General features: G+C 38.6%; 1 protein-coding gene and 2 long non-coding RNA genes across 3 annotated transcripts; 2 read left to right on the top strand and 1 right to left on the bottom strand.

Moving 5' to 3' along the window:
• Window positions 1-229: 229 nt before the first annotated feature.
• LOC113348019 lies at window positions 230-2,757 on the top strand. The gene is made up of 4 exons (XR_003359413.1): window positions 230-539; window positions 690-834; window positions 942-1,537; window positions 1,962-2,757. It is a non-coding gene; the product is annotated as an uncharacterized LOC113348019 (long non-coding RNA).
• Window positions 2,758-3,576: 819 nt separating this feature from the next.
• Window positions 3,577-5,025, bottom strand: LOC113351371 (allene oxide synthase 2, chloroplastic-like). Its single transcript, XM_026595370.1, has one exon. The coding sequence runs from the start codon at window positions 5,023-5,025 to the stop codon at window positions 3,577-3,579; it is 1,449 nt and encodes a 482-aa protein (XP_026451155.1).
• Window positions 5,026-6,111: 1,086 nt separating this feature from the next.
• LOC113353513 lies at window positions 6,112-7,064 on the top strand. The gene is made up of 3 exons (XR_003361348.1): window positions 6,112-6,176; window positions 6,405-6,530; window positions 7,009-7,064. It is a non-coding gene; the product is annotated as an uncharacterized LOC113353513 (long non-coding RNA).
• The last annotated feature ends 12,492 nt before the right edge of the window (window positions 7,065-19,556 follow it).

The following is a 19,556-nucleotide window of genomic DNA, read 5'->3' as shown; positions in this document are numbered from 1 at the left end:
ACGCTTCTATTTCTCTCTTAAATTGGTGTAAATATAACAAAACACGATGGGTAATCACGTAAATTTCGTGTGCAGAAAAAAAGGACACGGAGGTTGGTAATGTAGTATTTGTTGAGGGGCAGTTAGTAAAATCCAGGGTAAAATGATCTAAACGTTGCAGGTTCGAATCTCGGCAATCTCCTTCTTCTTCTTTTTTTTTCCCTTCTTTTCTTTTTCCCTTCTTCTTTCTTCTCCTTCGTTATTTGTGAGAACTACGTAGATGAATTGATAGTTGAATTGCATAATTATAGTGAAGATTAGGAATTAGGGTTTCTTCTATTATTGAATCGATTGCAGATTTAGAAAGCGGGTTTCATTTATAAGATTTCGATCGAGATTTGAGTTGGGTATTGAATTAATTGACGGATTAGGTTTAAAATTACAGATCGTATCAAGTCAGGTGATGAAACGTCTTAGTGAGTTAGGGTTAGTTCTTGAGAAATTTGAATGAGTGGGGGCAGAAAAGATGATTTCTTTGATTCATTCTGCTTAGCACCCAAGTAAGAATCTACGTTCCATTCTGCAATTTGTCTTCCATACTGATACCGCATCCTACATTTTGTCGAGAGCCTTTAGTCACTGTTGTTTTTCAATATTGGAATGTTGGTTTTGCTAGGTGTTTATTTTGAGTGTTTATTGTGGGAATGCAGGTTGAGTAATAGTTTGGGGTTGGAAGCAGCAGTGGATGCTGCAACAGAGTTCTTGAGTAAGGCAGTAAAGCTGGTGATGGTGGCAGGGCCAAAACTAAGGGTTGCCAAGGCTGGGAAGTTGAAGCCTAATTTGGATCGATTCAGTGTAAGTGCTTCGTCTGTTTTTTCTACTGCATGTATGGTTACTGCTCTTGGTTGTACACTGATATTGAGACGAAACTAATGGATGTCATGTTTGATGTTTCTTTGTAGAACCCACCTGATTGGCAGGAAATAATGACATACTTTAGAGGGTCTGAGCTTCAGAACTATTTCACCCATAACGAGCATACATAATGTCTTTTCATATCTTGATTATTATGTAGGAGAACTCTGTGTTTGTAAAGCAAAAGAGTTCGGAGAGTATATCAAGCAGTAAAAAATGCATAGGAGCAAATTTTGATTTCCTGAAAACTTAGATAGTTGGGGTTAGTTCATGAACTTGTATTTTCATTCTACAAAAGTTTTTGGTGAATGTCTCGTACTTATAGAAACAAGAGTAGTTTTAGGTAATGCAGAGTGGATGATTGCTGAAAGTTTGAATTTTAAGGCAGCCCAAGAAATTTTAAGTATAAGGAATCACAAAAATGATGTATGGAAGCTAGACCTGCAAGGTTTGCATGCATCTGAAGCTGTTCACGCCTTGAAAGAGCGTCTTTGGAGGATTGAGACTCAGTTCCCACTTATTGTGCATCCCAATAAAGTTGTCAAACCAATTGATTCCAGTAGTTGCCTTAGCGTGGCCGGACAGACAGAAAAAGAGGAGGGAATGGCATCATAGAGACCAGGGGTTTTACAAGTTATAACAGGTATGCAGCTTTATTAGGGGTGATATTCGAGTAAAACATCTTACTTTAACTAAGATATTAACAGGGATCCCATTTTTCACCCTGTTTTGGCAATATTTAATCAGTAGATATTTGAAAAATAATCACACATTTTATGAATGAACATCCAATCGCCACCCACTTGAGTGGAGTGTCACGTTCACGAAGATCTCTCTTTCTACCCTGATGTGGGATTTTCGCCCTGCATTCATTAATTATACTGATGCATCTTGTCTATTTAGTTCTGGATTGTGAATGCGTTTTCTTAATGCAGATGTTTTTCTTAATTGGTGCTGGTGATCTTTTTCAATTGCAAATGGTTGTTGTATTAGAACCATTATCAACTTAATACAATTTTGGTGTTGTCTAATAACGGCATCATGTGGTATTGATTGTTAAATGTCAGGGGAAATTGAGCTCGTTGTAGGTGAACAGGGAAGAATGGATCGATTGCAGGTGGTTGTAGCTGCTGGCCGAGATGCAACAACGAGTGGATTTGGGTTAAAGCTTTTAACGTTCCAGACTTGAATATAGTTGGAATCAACTCCATGAACTAATGATTGCATGCACTAGAGAGTAGTATGTCGGTGGTCACATGGATCGATTTCAGGTGGTGGTCGTTTGGGTCCATCTGTGGCTAGAGATGCTTATGAGACACCAACAAGAAGTGGAGATATGTGCTGGCTGGATTTTTGAGAGATTGCAAGCAACGTTGGTTGTTGTTTGGATCGGCCAGTTAACATGAATGAAGGTGTTTCAGTCTATTGTAATTGGTGGGTGACTTAGACATGGATGAACATTGGTGATGAAGTTCAGTTCTGCGGCCAGGGATGGATATAAGATGCTATGGTCGGATCTTGGGAGGATTTGCCGGATTTTGTACATCCCGTAATGACGAGATTTAGAAGGTTCAAGTCAAAGAAACTGTTTTCAATCGGTGGCCAAGACAGTAAGAGATAGAAAGTGTTATTGAAATTGAATTTGGTTGCAGTTGATGGAGAACAAATTGGCAGCAAAAATACTTGCGACTTAACAGCCTCCAAGAACCTCATGTAGATGCTATTTCATTTCCACTTGATGAACTCATACAAAGAATGGTGGTTCCAATAAAGTCCTACCAATCTGGTGGCTTTTGCTGCATAACAACATTTAATCAAAACCCATCTAAATTTGAAAAGAAATTGAACAACTTCTCCAATAGAAAGAGCAACTACCATAAACTTTTTTATTTTGTTGAAGCATACAATTACATTAGTTGATATTGAAACAAAATACAAAAATGATTATCTATGATGGATACTTACATGTGAGACTAAACCCATTGCGAAAAGTGATACTTTCGCATTCCGTTTCAGGAAAAGTGATACTTTCATACTTTTTCGGGAAAAATATCATTTTTTCCAAAACGGGGCGAAAGTTTCACTTTTTCCGAAACATGGCGAAAATATCACTTTTTCTTGAAAGGGGTGAAAGTATCACTCTTTTAGAAACAGGGCGAAAGTATCGTTTTTCCCAAAACATAGTTAAAGTATCACTTTTTCTGAAGCGGAATGTGAAAATATCACTTTTTCTGAAACAAAGCGTAAGTATCATTTTTCCTGAAACGAAGCGAAAATATCACTTTTTAAAAACGGGACGAAAATAGTCGCAGACAAACCCAATCTTCAGACTCTTCTTCGATCGGCCCTCCCACCGTGATAACGGTAACGGTTTTAATGGTATATAATCATGTCTTTCTATACAGGTTTTCAAGATCAGTTAAACTCAGATTTTTAAACAATGTTTTTTTTATTTCTGTTTTGAAGCATAAACAATGGTAATCTTTATTGGATGGATGAAAATATAAAAGTAAATAAAATAAAGCAGGAAATGTTAAAAATAAATAAACTGGAGAACAAATTCGTGGAGAAATACACCAAAAAGACACATCCAGCTTGTACCTTTATGGCCATCCTCTTTACGAAACAAACACAAGAGACTCACCCACCCTGCAAACCTTTATAAAAGTGTGTACAATGAAATCAATCACTAGTTGCTTTAGTCAATGTCTTAATCGTGACGGTAGATCCAATGAGAGTAACAAAATTTCCGATGTCTGCTGTGAATGTGTCGTAGCGCAGGAAAAACTCTACCACCAAAAGTCTGGCTAGCACTAGAGCGGTGTCTTTCCCAGGGCATTGTTTATTATCAGGGATTGGATCAACTGTTTGACGCTCGTTGAACCAATAACAATACCTAAGCAATTTTTCCCCTTCTTCGCCCATAAATCTTGTCCCTATAAACTCATTTGGATTCTCAAAAATCTTAGGATCTCGAGCAGCCAATGGTTGATATCCAAATAAAACCTCACCTTTCTTGACTTGAAAACTCGCACCATGACTGCTTATTACCATATCTTCTTTAGCCGTTGCATAATGATTCTCTGCTGGCGGCTCCATCCGAAGAACTTCGTACACCACCGATTTGGTAAGCGGCATCTTTTCTAAAGATGCAAGAGTTACAACCCCTCCTCCTGATTTAACAACGCCTCTAATTTCATTAGCAAGATCCTTATGCAGATTTTCACCTCCTATGTGTATCCATTTCATCAAAGCACGAAAATGTACTCTGCAACCAGCATAAGCATTGGCGCCAGTCATGAAAACTAGATTATGACAAGTTTCCTCTTTTGATAACCCAAGCTTCTTGGCTTCATCAAAAACTGGTGTTGACGAAGTGTAAATGGCATCATAAATCTTTTGATAGTCGGATTTCACAAGAAATGAGGGACATGGAAAGGTATGGAGGAGAGTATCTTCAACCCAACTCAACCACTTGGGTAACCCAACAGACGCTATTGGAAGGAATTGTACACCCAACCATCTATTCAGCATTGCTGGACCTTTGTTACGGAGCTTCGCAGGATCAATATCAAAGAAAACTTGAAGAAGTAAATTGACAGCCATATCATCACTATAAGTATTGAAACTAGCTTCACCTTTTGCGGCTACATCGGCTTCAAGCTTGTCGAAAACAGCACCAAAAAATGTTTGAGATACCGGAATGAGTTTATGGTGTATAGATGCAAATAGACCGAGATAGAGACTTTTGAGTTTCCCGTGTTTCTCATCGGAAGGATCCAAGTAAGCACTAACTCTATACCCGCCGGTGAAAGAAGTTGATGGCGCGTAGTTACCGATAAGAGCGTCTTTCTTCCAGACTTTTGAATGATCGAAAAGGATCGGAAAACTAACTGCATCAGCTAGAACAATGACTCTAGGGTCTGGAACATTGATAAACTCCGCAAAGAGAAGGTTCATCCGAAAAATAGTTGAGTTGTATTCTTCCATACGGGATTTTATGAACTCGGTATGACCTTCCAAGTAATTGTAGTGGTAACGATCTGATATTGGACCGAGAACCGGGAGACCCAAGTCCCCGGGGATTTCTTTCAATGGAAGTTCCGACGACCGATCATCAGAAAGCGCCATTGTTGTCACCTGTTATGCCGGAATTCGACTATATCGATGAACAGACCAGTGATGCACTAAAAGTAGTTCTGTAAATTTTACCTCTTGTTCTTAGTCTTTTATAACCTGCGATGGAGGTAGATAATAGGGGGGCCAATTGCCCCACTTATTTGTTGAAAATTATAAATTAAAATTCAATTATTCATGGCTGCTTTTGAAAACAGAACAGTCCAAGGTAGCAGCTAACCTTCTCCTCATGCTTTTCCATTTTTTTATTTGTTCACAAAGAAATTTCATGCCCATGGCTGCTTGTTAATGATTTCTCGATCTACACGAAACAAGTAAATTATCTAGCTAGCTCTATGTGGTGTCATTTCAGACCAAAAACATCGAAAACACGTTAATCATTATTTAAGCTTAACACGAAAGTCGGCAGCTTCTTTACTGTGATTTGATAAGCTTGATTATCTGGCGATTTGTACTATAAAAAAGATGTGAACACTAAGAGCAACTGCAGTGGTGTGATCAAAACCAAAGATCAAAAAAAAGATCAAAATTTGGGTTTAGTCCGTGGTGTGACGCAACGGTACATGATTAAAATTTCGTCAGGCGGACTTTAAAAGTCCGCCCCATTAAAATTCCATCAGGCGGACTTTAAAAGTCCGCCCCATCCTTTGTAAATTTTAACAGGCGGACTTTAAAAGTCCGCCTCATTAAAATTCCATCGGGCGGACTTTAAAAGTCCGCCCCATTCTTTGCAAATTTTAACAGGCGGACTTTAAAAGTGCGCCTCATTCCTTTTTTTTTTATTTAATTAAAATTTCATCGGGCGTAATTTAAATCTCCGCCCGTTAACAAGCGTACTTTAAATTTACGCCCAGCATCAAGCGTACTTTAAATTTACGCCCGACTATATTAGAATTTGGTATTTGGTCGCGACCATATTTGGTCTGGAATTTGATCTTTGGTCCAAATTTGATCTTTACTCCGTCCCACTGTGTTAGGATCTCATCCCATAAATTTGGTTATACTCGCCCACTGTGGATGCTCTAAAGGATAAAGAGCTAATAGCGCGAAAAACACGGTCTAACTAATATGGGTTTCAAACAATAAGCTAGAGCGATAAGATCAAGCGTTAGGTTGAGGGATTAGTCAACCCTAGTCTAACCCAAGTAAACCTTGAATTCTCTTTCTTTTCTCTGATCCATCCTGTTTTTTTTTTTTTACCTTTCTGTCTGTTGATTTTGGTTTTATCTGCATCGATCCTTGTTAGATTCGTATTCAATTGCTTCTTTAAATTGTGTTTGTTTTTACCTTTTATTGCCCTAATTTTCTTTTCTTCTTTTCCTCTCTTATGTGTCAATTTCTGGATTTTGATTAATTTCTTTCTCTCATGGCAGCTTAATTTTAATCTGTTCCTGTTGCCACGCATTAGTGTTGCAGCAATGTCCCATCATATCATTGGATTTCTTTTCAGTTGGCAATTTCACAGTTGGCAGTTTCAAAGTTGGCTTTCTATGGCAGTGGTGCGTATGTTATTGATCTTTATCCTTTTTCTCAACATTATCATGATCTGGGTTCATAGTATTGGTTATTTACTTCATCTTATCTGATTCCTGAAGCGTGAAGTTATCTATTGCTCAACAGATGCTTTGATTTCTAAACTTTTTTTATCAGGATCTTCACTTTCTTAATTATTTCATTCATACTTATCTTTCTTATACCTTGACACCCATTTCTGATTTCATCTATAAAAACCTTTCTATCACATCCTTTTTCTTCAATATCCTTTTCTGTTCTTTTTTTATTTTTGTCTTTGCTCCTCTAATGGCTAGACATAATATGCACAATATTACTCAGCAAATGGAGGATACTTCTATAAGTGAAGAACCTATTATAAGAAGAGTTTTTTCTCATTCTAATACTGCTATATTTACTGGAACCAGAGAATGGAGATTTAGTTTAGCCGGTAAACTTTATGCTCCTGGTATTATGATTTGGCAGGATGCTGACAGAGCTGCGAGATTTATTTGGCCTCATCTTCGTCGACATAATCTATGGTGTGTTCAGGTACGCAGTCTAGAATCAAATATATTTGTAATCAAGTTTTAAGATTCAGATGACAAAGATGCAATTTTATTTGGTGGATGATGGAACTTTGATGGTCATCTGATTGTCTTAAAGGATTGAAATCCAACTATGGATTATCACTTGTTAGATTTTTCTGTTTCTCCTTACTGGCTTGAATACAGATACCTTTTACTTGAGTTTACATATGCTGACATTTTGAGAATGTTTGGTAGCATAGTTGGGAATGTTAGAGTTGTTGAACCTGATAGAATAAATCCTCCAACTTCTTCTATTTATAGAGCCTTAGTTCTTATCAATGTTAACACTCCTTTAATAACTGGTATTACAACTGCAAGTGTTGCTGGTGCTACTAGATGGGTAAGCTTTTTTTATGAGAAACAACCTTATGACTTTTGCCTTGAGTGTAAAGTTGCTAATCATGAAAATAATGATTGTGCTGATATGACCAGTAGAAGACATGAGATGGAAGAAATTGTTCGTGGTTTTGGTTTTGCGGGACCCATATTACCTCCTCAGTCCTTAACCTTTATGCTTAAGTACTAAACATCCGGTAAGAAAACTACATGCATGCTGAAATTATACTTTAAACTAGTATTGCATACTCAACAATTTACTGAAATCAGCACCATACAAAGCTAGAACACTAGATATGATACAAAGTTAGGTTGTAGTACAAGAAAATATAAACATTCAAGACACTTAAACCTTCATGACTTATCATCAATTTCTATTTCCTCACATTACTTCATAATGAATGAAAACTGATTTTGCTTTATAAAACATATGAGGCTAGAAGTAAGTCCTAGTCATGCTTGCCACATGTCAAATCCAATCTTTCCATCATGAGTAGGATGACACTTCGTGGCTACATTGGACAACACATATGACATGTCAAGATAAAGGACATGTCATGCTTTGACTCAACCTTATCTAGCATTAACCTTAAGATAGTCCTTAATGCATGATTAAAACCATAAACATGCCTTAATGCGGATTAAGACTAATCCGACTTAACATAGTATAAAAAAGATTAGTTTAACCAAATGGAGATTTGTTGCGCAAAACACAAAAAAGTATAACATCTCCCCTAGCAAGAAGCTCAGCTTTTTTTACAGCATGGCTCTCAGCGTAGGTCTAGGTTGAGACAACCCATATCTCAAGAACAACCTCGACCTTTTGATGGTATGCATATTTCTCTCTTCTCGGCTACTGACTCGGATGCAGAATCTTCCTCTTCTCATCATCAACAATCTCATCAGTCTTCTACTTTGTTTGGTGATAGTGCAAGTACCAGCGGAACTAAGAAAAGATATCGACGTGTTCCTACTTTGGTTATTAATAATGAGCCTCATATCTCTGATGATGCCACAGATAATGTCACTACTAATATGGAAGAAATTTCCTCTGTTCAAGATGATAACTCTGCAAATTCTCATGATTCTGTATGGGACATTGCTGTTGCTATTGCTTTCAATGCTCAGAACCACACTGATGCATGGCAACAGGTTTTGTTCTCAACTTTTCATTTGTTTTTTTTACTATTTTAAATCTCTTACTTATTTTTCAGAATTTCTTTTGTTTTTATCCAGTTTTACTCATATGAAGATATTTTCTTGGAATTGTCAAGGTATAGGAAAACCTCAAACTAAAGATTATCTTAGATTCTGCTTGACTCAATATGACCCTGACATTTTCTTCATTTTAGAAACCAAGGCTCAAAATAATAATATGAAACTTTATATTAGTCATACTCATTATCCACACTTTTGGTTTGCTCCCTCTATAGGTTTATCTGGTGGAATTGAACTTACTTGGAAAACTGGTGTAGATTTAGAACTTATGCATACAACTTCTGACACCATTCATGCCATCATTTATATTCATGATAATATGCCTGATATTCTTCTTACCTGTATGTATGGAGCTCACAATATATATGATATCAATGCTTAATGGAATTATATGATTGATATGCATACTCAAGTTGATATCCCTTGGGTTGTGCTGGGTGATCTTAACTTTACAATACAAGATTTAGAAACTCATAGTATTAATCCTTATCATCCTCATCATGCTAGACATGTTAGGAATTTTGTCAACCAACTGGGACTCATTGATCTAGGTTTTACTGGTTCCAATACCACTTGGTCAAATCATAGGGTTGGTGATGATCATATTTATGTTAGACTAGACAGAGCATTAGTGAACAAGCTTTGGATCAATCATTACACTAAAGATTATCTAGAACACTTAGTTCACATTGTTTCTGATCACAGTTGTAGATGGGGAAAAACGATTTGTTGGTTTTTACGGAATCGAGGAGATGACCGTGCGGAGGAGACTCCTTGAACCGAGAAAATGCTCAACCTCACACAAATGCACTACAAGAAGGGAGTGCTTTAAGTTCGAGAGATCGATCTCTAGGACTCCAGCCTAAACCAAGAAAATTGTCGTTCCAGAGTCAATTCGGTCACCAGAGAGGATAGGTCGATCTGTAGGAGGAAAGCTGAGAAATGTGTGAGATCAATGGTGATCGAGATTGTAGGTGTGTTGTGTATTCTGCGTAAAAAAGTTTTGAATGGTTGAATTCAATCAGTTGAGAGTTATTGCTCAGACGATGAGTTCGTGTAGACGAAAGATTGTCTGTATGAACTTGTCGAGAAATTATTGTCTGTATCAATCATGATTCGGAGGCCTTTTATATTGCTGAATTGAAAATACCATGATCCCATGAAGTGTGACAGTTGCTGGAGTCAAAGAGTGGAGAAGTGGAAAATCGTGTTGAAACCAGTTGCTCATCGTGTGGAGACTTGGTTAACTTTCCACACACTACTTTGCTAACTCCTCCAACTGATTGCATGACTTGCTCAAATTCTCATCGTGCATATGAACACACGTGTCATAAACCGCCAGACCAAAACCCTAGTTAATATCCCCCCATGTGACACGATTGATGTCTCATGAATGTGGAGTCTGCAAGACATACGTGTATTTAGTTAGTCAGTTGCTGACTTTATGGGACTATGGGTCCTTGTATTGCTGAGTTGAACATAATTTGCAAATGTTCTGAGAATCATGAATCGAACATGTCTGCTGAGATAAAAAATATCATTGTCGAATAAATGTTGATAACCTGAGCAAACTGTGTTGCTGAATCGTTGAATATTGATAGCTGAACCAATATTCCTTAGTCTGAGCAAATATTGCTCATCTGATGAATTATTGAATATTGATAGTTAAACCAACATTCTTCAGCGTGAACAAATATTGTCCATTTGAGCGAATGTTGCTCATTTGATGAATTGTTGAATATTAATAATTGAACCAATATTCTTTGGTATGAGCAGATGTTACTCATTTGAACAAATGTTGGTCGCCTGAGCAAATGTTGATTTAAGATCCTGGCATCTGAGCCGAGCATAATTACTAAAATGTTGACGACGATATCAACGTAAAATTGGTAATGTTTGAATCTGCTCAAAATTATGTTTTTTGCAGAGCTCTGGATTCGAAACCCTAATTTTGATCAATTTCTGAATTGATGATTCATTGAAAACCATTCATGATATGAAGGAGGGACCGACTACATGGGATGATGAATCGACTATGTAGCTCCCAGATGCTCAAGTGAGCGAAATACCAAAGTCTCCTGAAGACCAGTTGGTGAAAGATGATTAAATGATGGTTTAATCATTAATTAAAATAGTGTTCGTGTGAGCATCATGTAGTAAAACTTGATTATGGAGAGATGAGGTACCGACCAAGGGGGCATGAGACAGGCCCTTGGTGATCATGGGACCAGCTGATGGTCATTTGAGCAAACTCCAAGTTGTTTGGGAAGAGTTTGGACCCAATATGAGCAATTGAGAAAATTAGGTCAAAATTGTTAAAACACGTGGGACCGGCTCTTTGCAAGCCTTAGGGCCAGCCTTGGTCGGTCAAGGAGACATGCTCGTGTCATCATAATGTTTGTGTCTCAGTCCTGAGAGTTTCAATATTTTCTGATGCGCGTTTGAGCAACATTTTGAGAAAATATGAAGGATTCAGGGTTTTGCTGAAATTGGGGAATCTTCATGAGATGATGAAAAAATAATTAATAAAATAGGGAATTGCAAGGTGTGGGACCGGCCACGTCTATGGCATGACCGTCCATCTAGCAAGATCGGTCCCGCAACACCTTTCCCAATTTTATGTATTTTCCCTGATGTGAGGGAAATATCATGAAACTGAGGAATTTCATGAAGTTAAGGAATTTCCATGAGATTATGGAAATATTAAAATAGGGAGTCATGAAGTGTGGGACCGGCCATGGCCGGTCGGCCAGAGAGCCCGTCCCAAGGCACTTTTCCCAATTTTATAATATTTTTCATGATTTTAGGGAAATATCATAAAATCAAGAGGTTTGTTGAAACCAAGGAATTTGTTGAAATCAGGGAGTTTCCATGAGATGAGGGAAACATAAAAAATAATAATACTAAAATAAGGGACGTGTGGGACCGGCTATGGGCATGACCGGCCGGCTAGGGCTCGGTCCCACGAGTTTCCCTAATTTTACATGATTTTCATGACTTGAGGGAAATTTCATGAATTCAAGGAATTTTCATGGGATGAGGGAAATAATAATAAAATAATAAGGAGTCATGAGGTGTGGGACCGGCCACGGCTAGGGCATGGCCGGACGGCTAGTGAGCCAGGTCCCACGACATCTTTCCTAATTTATTATTATTTCTTTGATTCGAGGAAACACCATGAGACTGGGGAGTTTCCTTGAGACGAAGGAGATTTTCTCAAATGAAGGGATTTTCATGAGATCAGGGAAAATAAAAAAAATATGATAAAATACAAAATTGGGCGTGGGACTGGCCACGACACGACCGGCCGGCCGGCCTAGTCCCCCAGCGCCTCGATTAATATTTTACTATTTATTATTTTCTTCCTATTTTGCATAGGTTCATCGTTCCTTCGTGTTTTGGAATGCTCGTTTGTGCATTATTGCTGAGTACACTTGCACCATTTTGGTCGGGGGTTACTCGAGAGATGCTGAGATGCCCGTAAGTTGAATATTTATCACTAACCCATGAAGTTCTGATGGGAAGAACCACAAATTGAAGTGATGAAATATTACGATGAATCATAGAATATTGTTGAATATTCAGTTAACGATTATAGATATTTAACTGATGGCTCTATACTAGCAGGCATGCTGTCTAGGAGCATTAATTATCTGAGAATTGAGAGATATGAGCTTGTTGAAATGCCATATCTCTCCTATATAGTCATGGAAAACATTGTTGCATACTGAAGACGTTGTTGCTCTATACTAGCAGGCATGCTGTCTAGGAGCCGTCCAATCTTTCGATTCTATATGAAAATAATCACTGGTATTGCTCAGTATTCATGAGATGTGTCGTTTCCGCAGATGAGAGACTACACATATATATATACTCTGAGAGACAACCTTCTCAGTCAAAGATTTTATGGCATGAGCTTTCAAGCTTCAATGAGAGACATGAGCCTGAATACTCATCTGTTTGCTGGATCAGGATCTGCTCAGATGCTCGTACGTTGAACATTTATCACTAACCCGTGGAATTCTGCTGGGAAGAACTACGAATTGAATTGAAGAAATGTTACGAAGAATCGTAGAGTAGAATATTGTTGAATATTCAGTTAACGATTAGAGATAATTAATTGATGGCTCTATACTAGCAGGCATGCTGTCTAGGAGCATTAATTATCTGAGAATTGAGAAATATGAGCTTGTTGAAACGTCGTATCTCTTTTATATAGTCAGGGAAAACCTTGTTGCATCCTGAAGACGTTATTTCTCTATATTAGCAGGCAAGCTGTCTAGGAGCCGTCCAATCTTTCGATTTTATATAGAAGTAATTACTGAAATTTCTCAGTATTCATGAGATGTGCCGTTGCCTCAGCTAAGAGACTACACATCTACATATACTCTGAGAGACAGTATTCTCAGTTAAAGATTCCATGGCACGATCTTTCATGCTTCAATGAGTGACATGAGGCTCAATACTCATCTGATTGCTGGATCAGGAGCATGTATAATTATGGTTTCACGATTTTAACCCTTGTCGAAAATTCACCATCTACATTAAGTCCCCTGCTTAGTGAGGGATAGTCATGTTCCTCAGTCAGCATTGGATGGTGATTTTCCAGTCATAAACGAAATAAGTAATTGAACTTAGTCGTAAGATAAGATGTTACCGGATTTTCGATTGTACAGGCGAACCATGACTTGAACGAAGATCCCAGTGGCATGATAGAGCATTGTCTAACGAGCGTAAAGTGGTCTAGCACCGCTGATTTGGTGATGGAACCTTGGTCGGTTTCAGATTCTCGGATCCGGGCTCAAGAAAGGAATCCGTTTTAGCGCGGACGTTCGTTTGTTCATTAGTTTAAGAAACAAACAAAATAGACCTAAGTCTAAAGATAAAAATTTTGTCTATGAGCTTTCACGAAAAACAATTTTTTTTTAAATACGTGAGATTTCATAAAGTGGAATAAACTCTCGGTTCAAAGGTGGATACTTGTACGAGAGAAATTTTTTTTGAACAGACGTGCGTCTGTTAGTCATAAACTTTTGTTTATGAGCTTTCATGAAATTTTTTATCTTCGATCTTTTAGAAATCTTTGAAAATATACTCTCGCTTCAAAGACAGATGCTCGCACGAGGGAGCAAAAACATATATATATGTTATTTTTCAAACTTACGTTAGTTTCACGTTAAATATATATATTTTTGTAAAACCAATGTTTTGATTTTGAACAACTGTTGAAAGTAGACAATTATACATGGTGAAATAATGTCTGTATGTAAGTTTTCATAATTTTAGAATGGACGTCTGTCCAATTTTTGAAAAACCAGTGGATGTTAAAATTCACGTGGGTTGTTCACGGTTTTATAAAAATCAAGTCATGATTTTGAATAATGAATTTTTCTCGTCTTTGCAGGTTTGAAGGAACGAGCAAGTTTTCGAAATTCTGACGTTATAATCACTACAGCTAGTGAAATTGTAAATAGGTAAGAGTTGGATGTTACGTTATCGGTATATCCATGATTCCATGTCTTTCGCCTCAGATAGTGGTAACTTCTGGTTACAACCACCCTTCTGGCTCTTCCGGCGAACGCTCCAGAACTATCTAAGTCAAATATGAAGACTTCTGCAGATGTTCATGCCGAGGTGAATCAACTTTTCAGAGACGCTGGAAAGCTGGTACTTTGTATGTCTCTCGATCATCTGGGAGTCGTCCCTTATCAGTAGAAGCACCGCCGACTTCAGCAAATAAGACTATCGGCTGAAGATGAAGTCAGGATTTGCGTTGATGGTGTAGATCCTGATTCAGATGTGGATGAACGAAGAATTTCGTCATAATTCGTCATCAGAAAATTCAGAAGTCGGTCTTTCAGTAAAAATGTTGTAGAATCTTCGTCTGATGTCATATTTTCGCGATCTACCCATGTTTTTCATCCTCAGAAGATTTCCAATCTTTATAAAAGAAGCTTTTCTATTTTGGGGCATGTTTAGAGGCCGAAATAGGCGAAACAGTAAACTTTGAGGAGATTTCCAGAAAATTTTCAAGTGGCATGTAATTCAATGTTTCGACCACATCTATTTGCTCGTTCATCCAATTAATATGCATTTTGGATATGTTATAGAGGACGTCCATATGAAGTGAATGGTATATGATCCATCCCTATATGCTTCACCAATTTCTACCAGATTGCTTCTTAATGAAGAACAGTGTAAAATCATCTCAGACGAGCTTGTTTTAAAACACTCTTGTTGTGTCTTTGGACCGCTTTTATCTTGAACAGTTGGTGAAGGATTTCAATGTCATTGATTCATTTGAGATTAGGACCCCTTGATTGATACATGAGCATGGTGCTTGCATCCATCTTGTTTCTGTCAGTCGTAGAAATATCACTTCTGGAACCCTGGTCACGAGACCATAATTGAGGTTGCTCTCAAGAGGGGGTGGTATAATGACCATGGTTTCATGTCCCGATGGTATCATTCCTTTTATGATGAATGATTGGCACATGAGAGTATAGTGCCACGGGTCTTGGACTGTGAAACTGATCGTCATGATCAGTGGACCGTCAGTCCCCAGTATTTTTTTAAATTTCTCCTTTTCGTTTTCTCTTCTTCTGGCAAGACTTGGATAGAGGACCCATCTAGAAAAACTAATGTAAAGACCTAGGTTGTCGAAGTTGGAGGTACCTTGATGAAGTACTTAGTGGAAAAACTTGGTGCACACCGATCGACTGTGGAAGTTATGAATCCCGTCTAAGAATTGTTGCTTGCATGTTGTACGCTCTGGAAGCTGTAGGAACCTCATACTACGTCATAATTCGATGCTTGACCCTAATATTTTAAGATAAGAGACTGAGTTATCACATGAGAAAATAATAACTCAATTTTGAGTTGTAGAGGTCAGCCAACAAAGCGCACACATTTGTAATTTGTAATCCCGTACAAATTTTTCATATTTCGTAGACCTGACGGTAAAGGCCATATCTTTAAAATCATATGTCCGATTGATGCGGACTTTTGGTATGTTGTAGAAGAGACATAGAAGAACATCTTTCGTTGAGGAAGTATTTTCCCATTCTTCAGTCACTGATACGTTTTTGTAAACTCATGGGATGAAGTTTGTTGTATCTCATTTGTATAGGTGATGAGAACTTCTTTTGGAATACTTTGTGCCCGCCTGTTGTGAAAGCTTCGGAAAGACTTTCATGTGAATATATTTCATTTCTACACACCTTTATATGAATCATTAGTGCTTGGATAAGTCTGATCCATCGAGTAACACTTCAGAGAAGGGATAGTTGATGAAGCTGGTCATGAGGATGTTGCCCCCGAGACCGTTGTTGATGCTTGATCACGATAGAAATTTCTCCAGAAATGCTTGTTGATGCCGATACTATGGTCGGAATTGCTCCAGAGACCGAAAAGGCTAGATCCATGATTATCGACATAGTTTTTACTCCTTCATCCAGTGAGCCTTTACATTCACGAACTAATTGATGAGTTGAGGGTCCCTAAGATGAGGGTGTAGAGTTTAACCAAAATTCTCCCAAACCTTTACTGTTAAGTACCTTGTCAGGGAATCGATGTTGTTGCGGTAGATAGCAGAGGAATTTTCCATTCTGGATGTGATCGGTGAAGAGAGGAAGTTCCTCAGTCGTGCAGGGGATTGCGATGTAGAGAGACCCGTTGATGAAGTTTCATGGAATCACGTCAGGTCGCAATAACTTGTTATATGGATAACATTTATTGAAAAAGAATTGATTTCTCCAATAAGATCAAGTCTCCGGTGTATGTTGAAGGAGTTTGTGCCATCGATGGATGAATGATGTTGCATCTGCTTCAGAAGTCTTATCATGGGATAATGAAGACTTATCGATTGTAGTTCAGTTTCACTTTGATCGTGCTATTGTTGAATCAGTGTGTCATCGCCGAGTATTTGTGCTAAAGCCAGATGAGCCATTATCGAAGGTGTACTCTTTGATTGGGAGTACAATTTAAGGATTCTTAGATGCTTGAGCGTTGAAGCGTACATTCCTTAAGCATCGAATGTCTTAGGGGTTTGATCATCTCGGCCTTGGAGTATCTTCTGTTGATTCAACATCCCTTTCGTTGCGGTAGTGGGATTCGACACTTGTGCATATATCAGAGCCTTCGGATTTTGTGGAACACATGCACTTGCAGGAGAAACTCCCAAAGTGTTCTTTGCCATGTTTGAACATCATCTCAGTAATGAATGTTTCAGTGCTTGATTCAGATAAACTTCATATTCAACCACTTGGTAAAATACTAATGCGGTGAAGCTATCATTCATAACGTCTTGCGGAGTTTCTAGCATAATTGAGTCCCCATGCTAGGATAGCATGTGAGGAAATAAATGACATAGACGTGGAATGAGACTTGCTTGAGTGTGGAACCTCTTGATGAATGTCTATGTATCTTTTGCAGATTCTTGCTTCAACCTCGTCAAAGTTTGAAATTCTTCCAAGTACTATGATGATGGAATTTCCGTAAAATCTTCTGGATCAGAATTTTCTTCGTTGGAGAGATGTGCAACCAAAGGCGCTTCATCAGTACCCATCTTTTCAGCGTGGATCCACGCTCTTCTGAAGGACATGTAATATCCTGGATCTTCCTGATTATGTGAAACTTGGTTTCTTCCCAGGTTGAATTTATGTTCACTTTGAGAGTGATGTAGCTATAAGTATTTCCGAGTGTTCCTTCAAGATCTCTGATTGAGATGGGAGAATGAGTAGTTTCTTGTCGAGATGCCTGTGGATCCGATGGTTTTCAGTGGAATGTTGTTGATGGCGGTTCCAGCATCGATCAACGTTCTTCCAAATTCGTTTCTTCTGAGATTGACTGTGGTAAGCAGTCCCCAGTCGTACATCTCTTGGTCTGTGGATGGAGGCTCAAGAAGTATTTCCGAAATGGACTTCTTGACATGATGTTGTTCAGTGTTGTGAACATGTCTTTCCTTTGAGCCTTTGATAGGTACAACAATTCACAGGCATGTTCAATTAAGAATTGAACTGCTTCCTTGACAGGATGTTCATAGAGTGTAAAGGTTCTGATTGGGAGAGGATTCTTGTGTACTCCTTCAGTCCCCAGTTGAAGATATGGTGGATCAACCTTCTATTTGAAAATGTGCTTCAAAATATTGCAGTTTCTTGTTGGATGATTGATGAATCTATGAAGGTGACAGTACCTGGGATTCTCCATTTCTTCTTCAGTTGGCTCTCTCCTGATGAACGACAATTTGATTGTGCCATATTGAACTCAGACTTCCAGTAACTCGATCACTCCTTCGTGAGAAGAGAGAAGTTTGAGTCTGTCATACCATTTCCCCATTCGTTGATGTTGGGTCGAGGTTTGTGCATTTCAGGATTGGTTATCTTTCTTTGCGCCTTCAGAGGATTATGGGATGTTGGAAAAGCGCTTCGATGCTGTGTCTCGGATTTCCTTTCATTCCTTTCAGCAACAATGTTTGTTGAAGGATGGAGATCGTACTGATTGTTAACTAGGCGTCGGATGCTTCGATTTTCCTCGATCTTACAGACTTTTCTCTTTCCAGTAAAGCAGGTGCAGTAGTTGCTGATCTTTTAGCTTCTTCGTGAAGTTCTGAAAAGATATGGAACCAGAGGTTTTCCAGTAAATCTCTGTAGATCGGGATCATTCCATTGATGCACAAATCTACAAGTTGTTGCTCTGTGACATTTGGATCATGACAGTCCAGGGATTGAACTCTGAACCTTTTCACATAATCATTAGGATGTTCTTTGCTCCTTTGAAACATCCTTCCAAGATCAGAGAGGGTGATTTGCTCTGAAACGAAGAAATATTTTTTGTCCAAAGCATTAATGATTTCTCCCTAACTGGTGATACTTTCTGGTGCGATGTTATTGTACCAGATGTATGATCTGCCCGAGGCTTTTAGAATTACTTTAGACGGACGACATGATTGTGTTCATGCCTAATGATTCTAAGAATCGAGAGACATGTTCTCAAGCATTTCCTGTTCCGTTGTAAAGCGTGAACGTTGGAGAAGTGTAGACTTTCAGGAGAGGAGTTCTCTGTGTGGCAGCAGGATATACGGAGGTTAGTGACGCTGGACAGATGATGTCTTGTCTTTTCCTCGATCCTCCAAAAAGCTTTCCAGGTCTTCACGAGCGATGAAATTTGCAGGTTCCTTCGCTGGCGAGTCATCTGAAGCCCTGCGGATTTCTTCATCATCTACAACATGGATTGGAGTGACTTCAGGATCAACAGCCGAAGATGTTTATTTGTCTTTTTTCTTTCTCTTGAGTTTTCTATGACATCTTGTCTGTAAGAGTCTTGAGATAATTGCATAATTCCTTCTGAGTGGCAGTCATGTCAACCTGATTCTTGGCAAAAGTTTCTTGCATCTTCATGAGATCACCATGGCAGGTGGATTTTCTCTGACTTCTTCAGGGACCGGCCGAAGATAGGATTGTTGATGGCACCAGTATCGTCTTTGCAGGGGTGATCACTAGAGCACCAATATTTGGAGGAGTAGTATTGGCAGGTTTCTCTGAAGGAGTGGTATTAGCGGTACCACCAGAGCTTGTAATGTTAGGGTTGGGTGTTGAACCCGAGTTTGGTAACTGAACCAGACCTAAGACCGACCATCTTGTGAAAGTTTGAGATTTCAACCGAGAGAATGATCTCCCACTATGGTCGCCAATCTGTAGATGGGGAAAAACGATTTGCTGGTTTTTACGGAATCGAGTAGATGACCATGCGGAGGAGACTCCTTGAACCGAGCAAATGCTCAACCTCACACAAATGCACTACTAGAAGAGAGTGCTTTAAGTTCGAGAGATCAATCTGTAAGACTCCGGCCTAAACCAAGACAATGGCCGTTCCAGAGTCAATTCGGTCATA

The sequence above is a fragment of the Papaver somniferum genome, chromosome 2 (assembly GCF_003573695.1).
Source record: "Papaver somniferum cultivar HN1 chromosome 2, ASM357369v1, whole genome shotgun sequence".
NCBI lineage: Eukaryota > Viridiplantae > Streptophyta > Magnoliopsida > Ranunculales > Papaveraceae > Papaver > Papaver somniferum.
Note: the sequence above shows the minus strand (reverse complement) of the source record. Positions and strands in the feature narration are given on the sequence as shown.

Coding starts and splice junctions, on each gene's coding strand:
- LOC113351371 (XM_026595370.1), bottom strand. CDS start 5,025: ATGGCGCTTTCTGATGATCGGTCGTCGGAACTTCCATTGAAAGAAATC.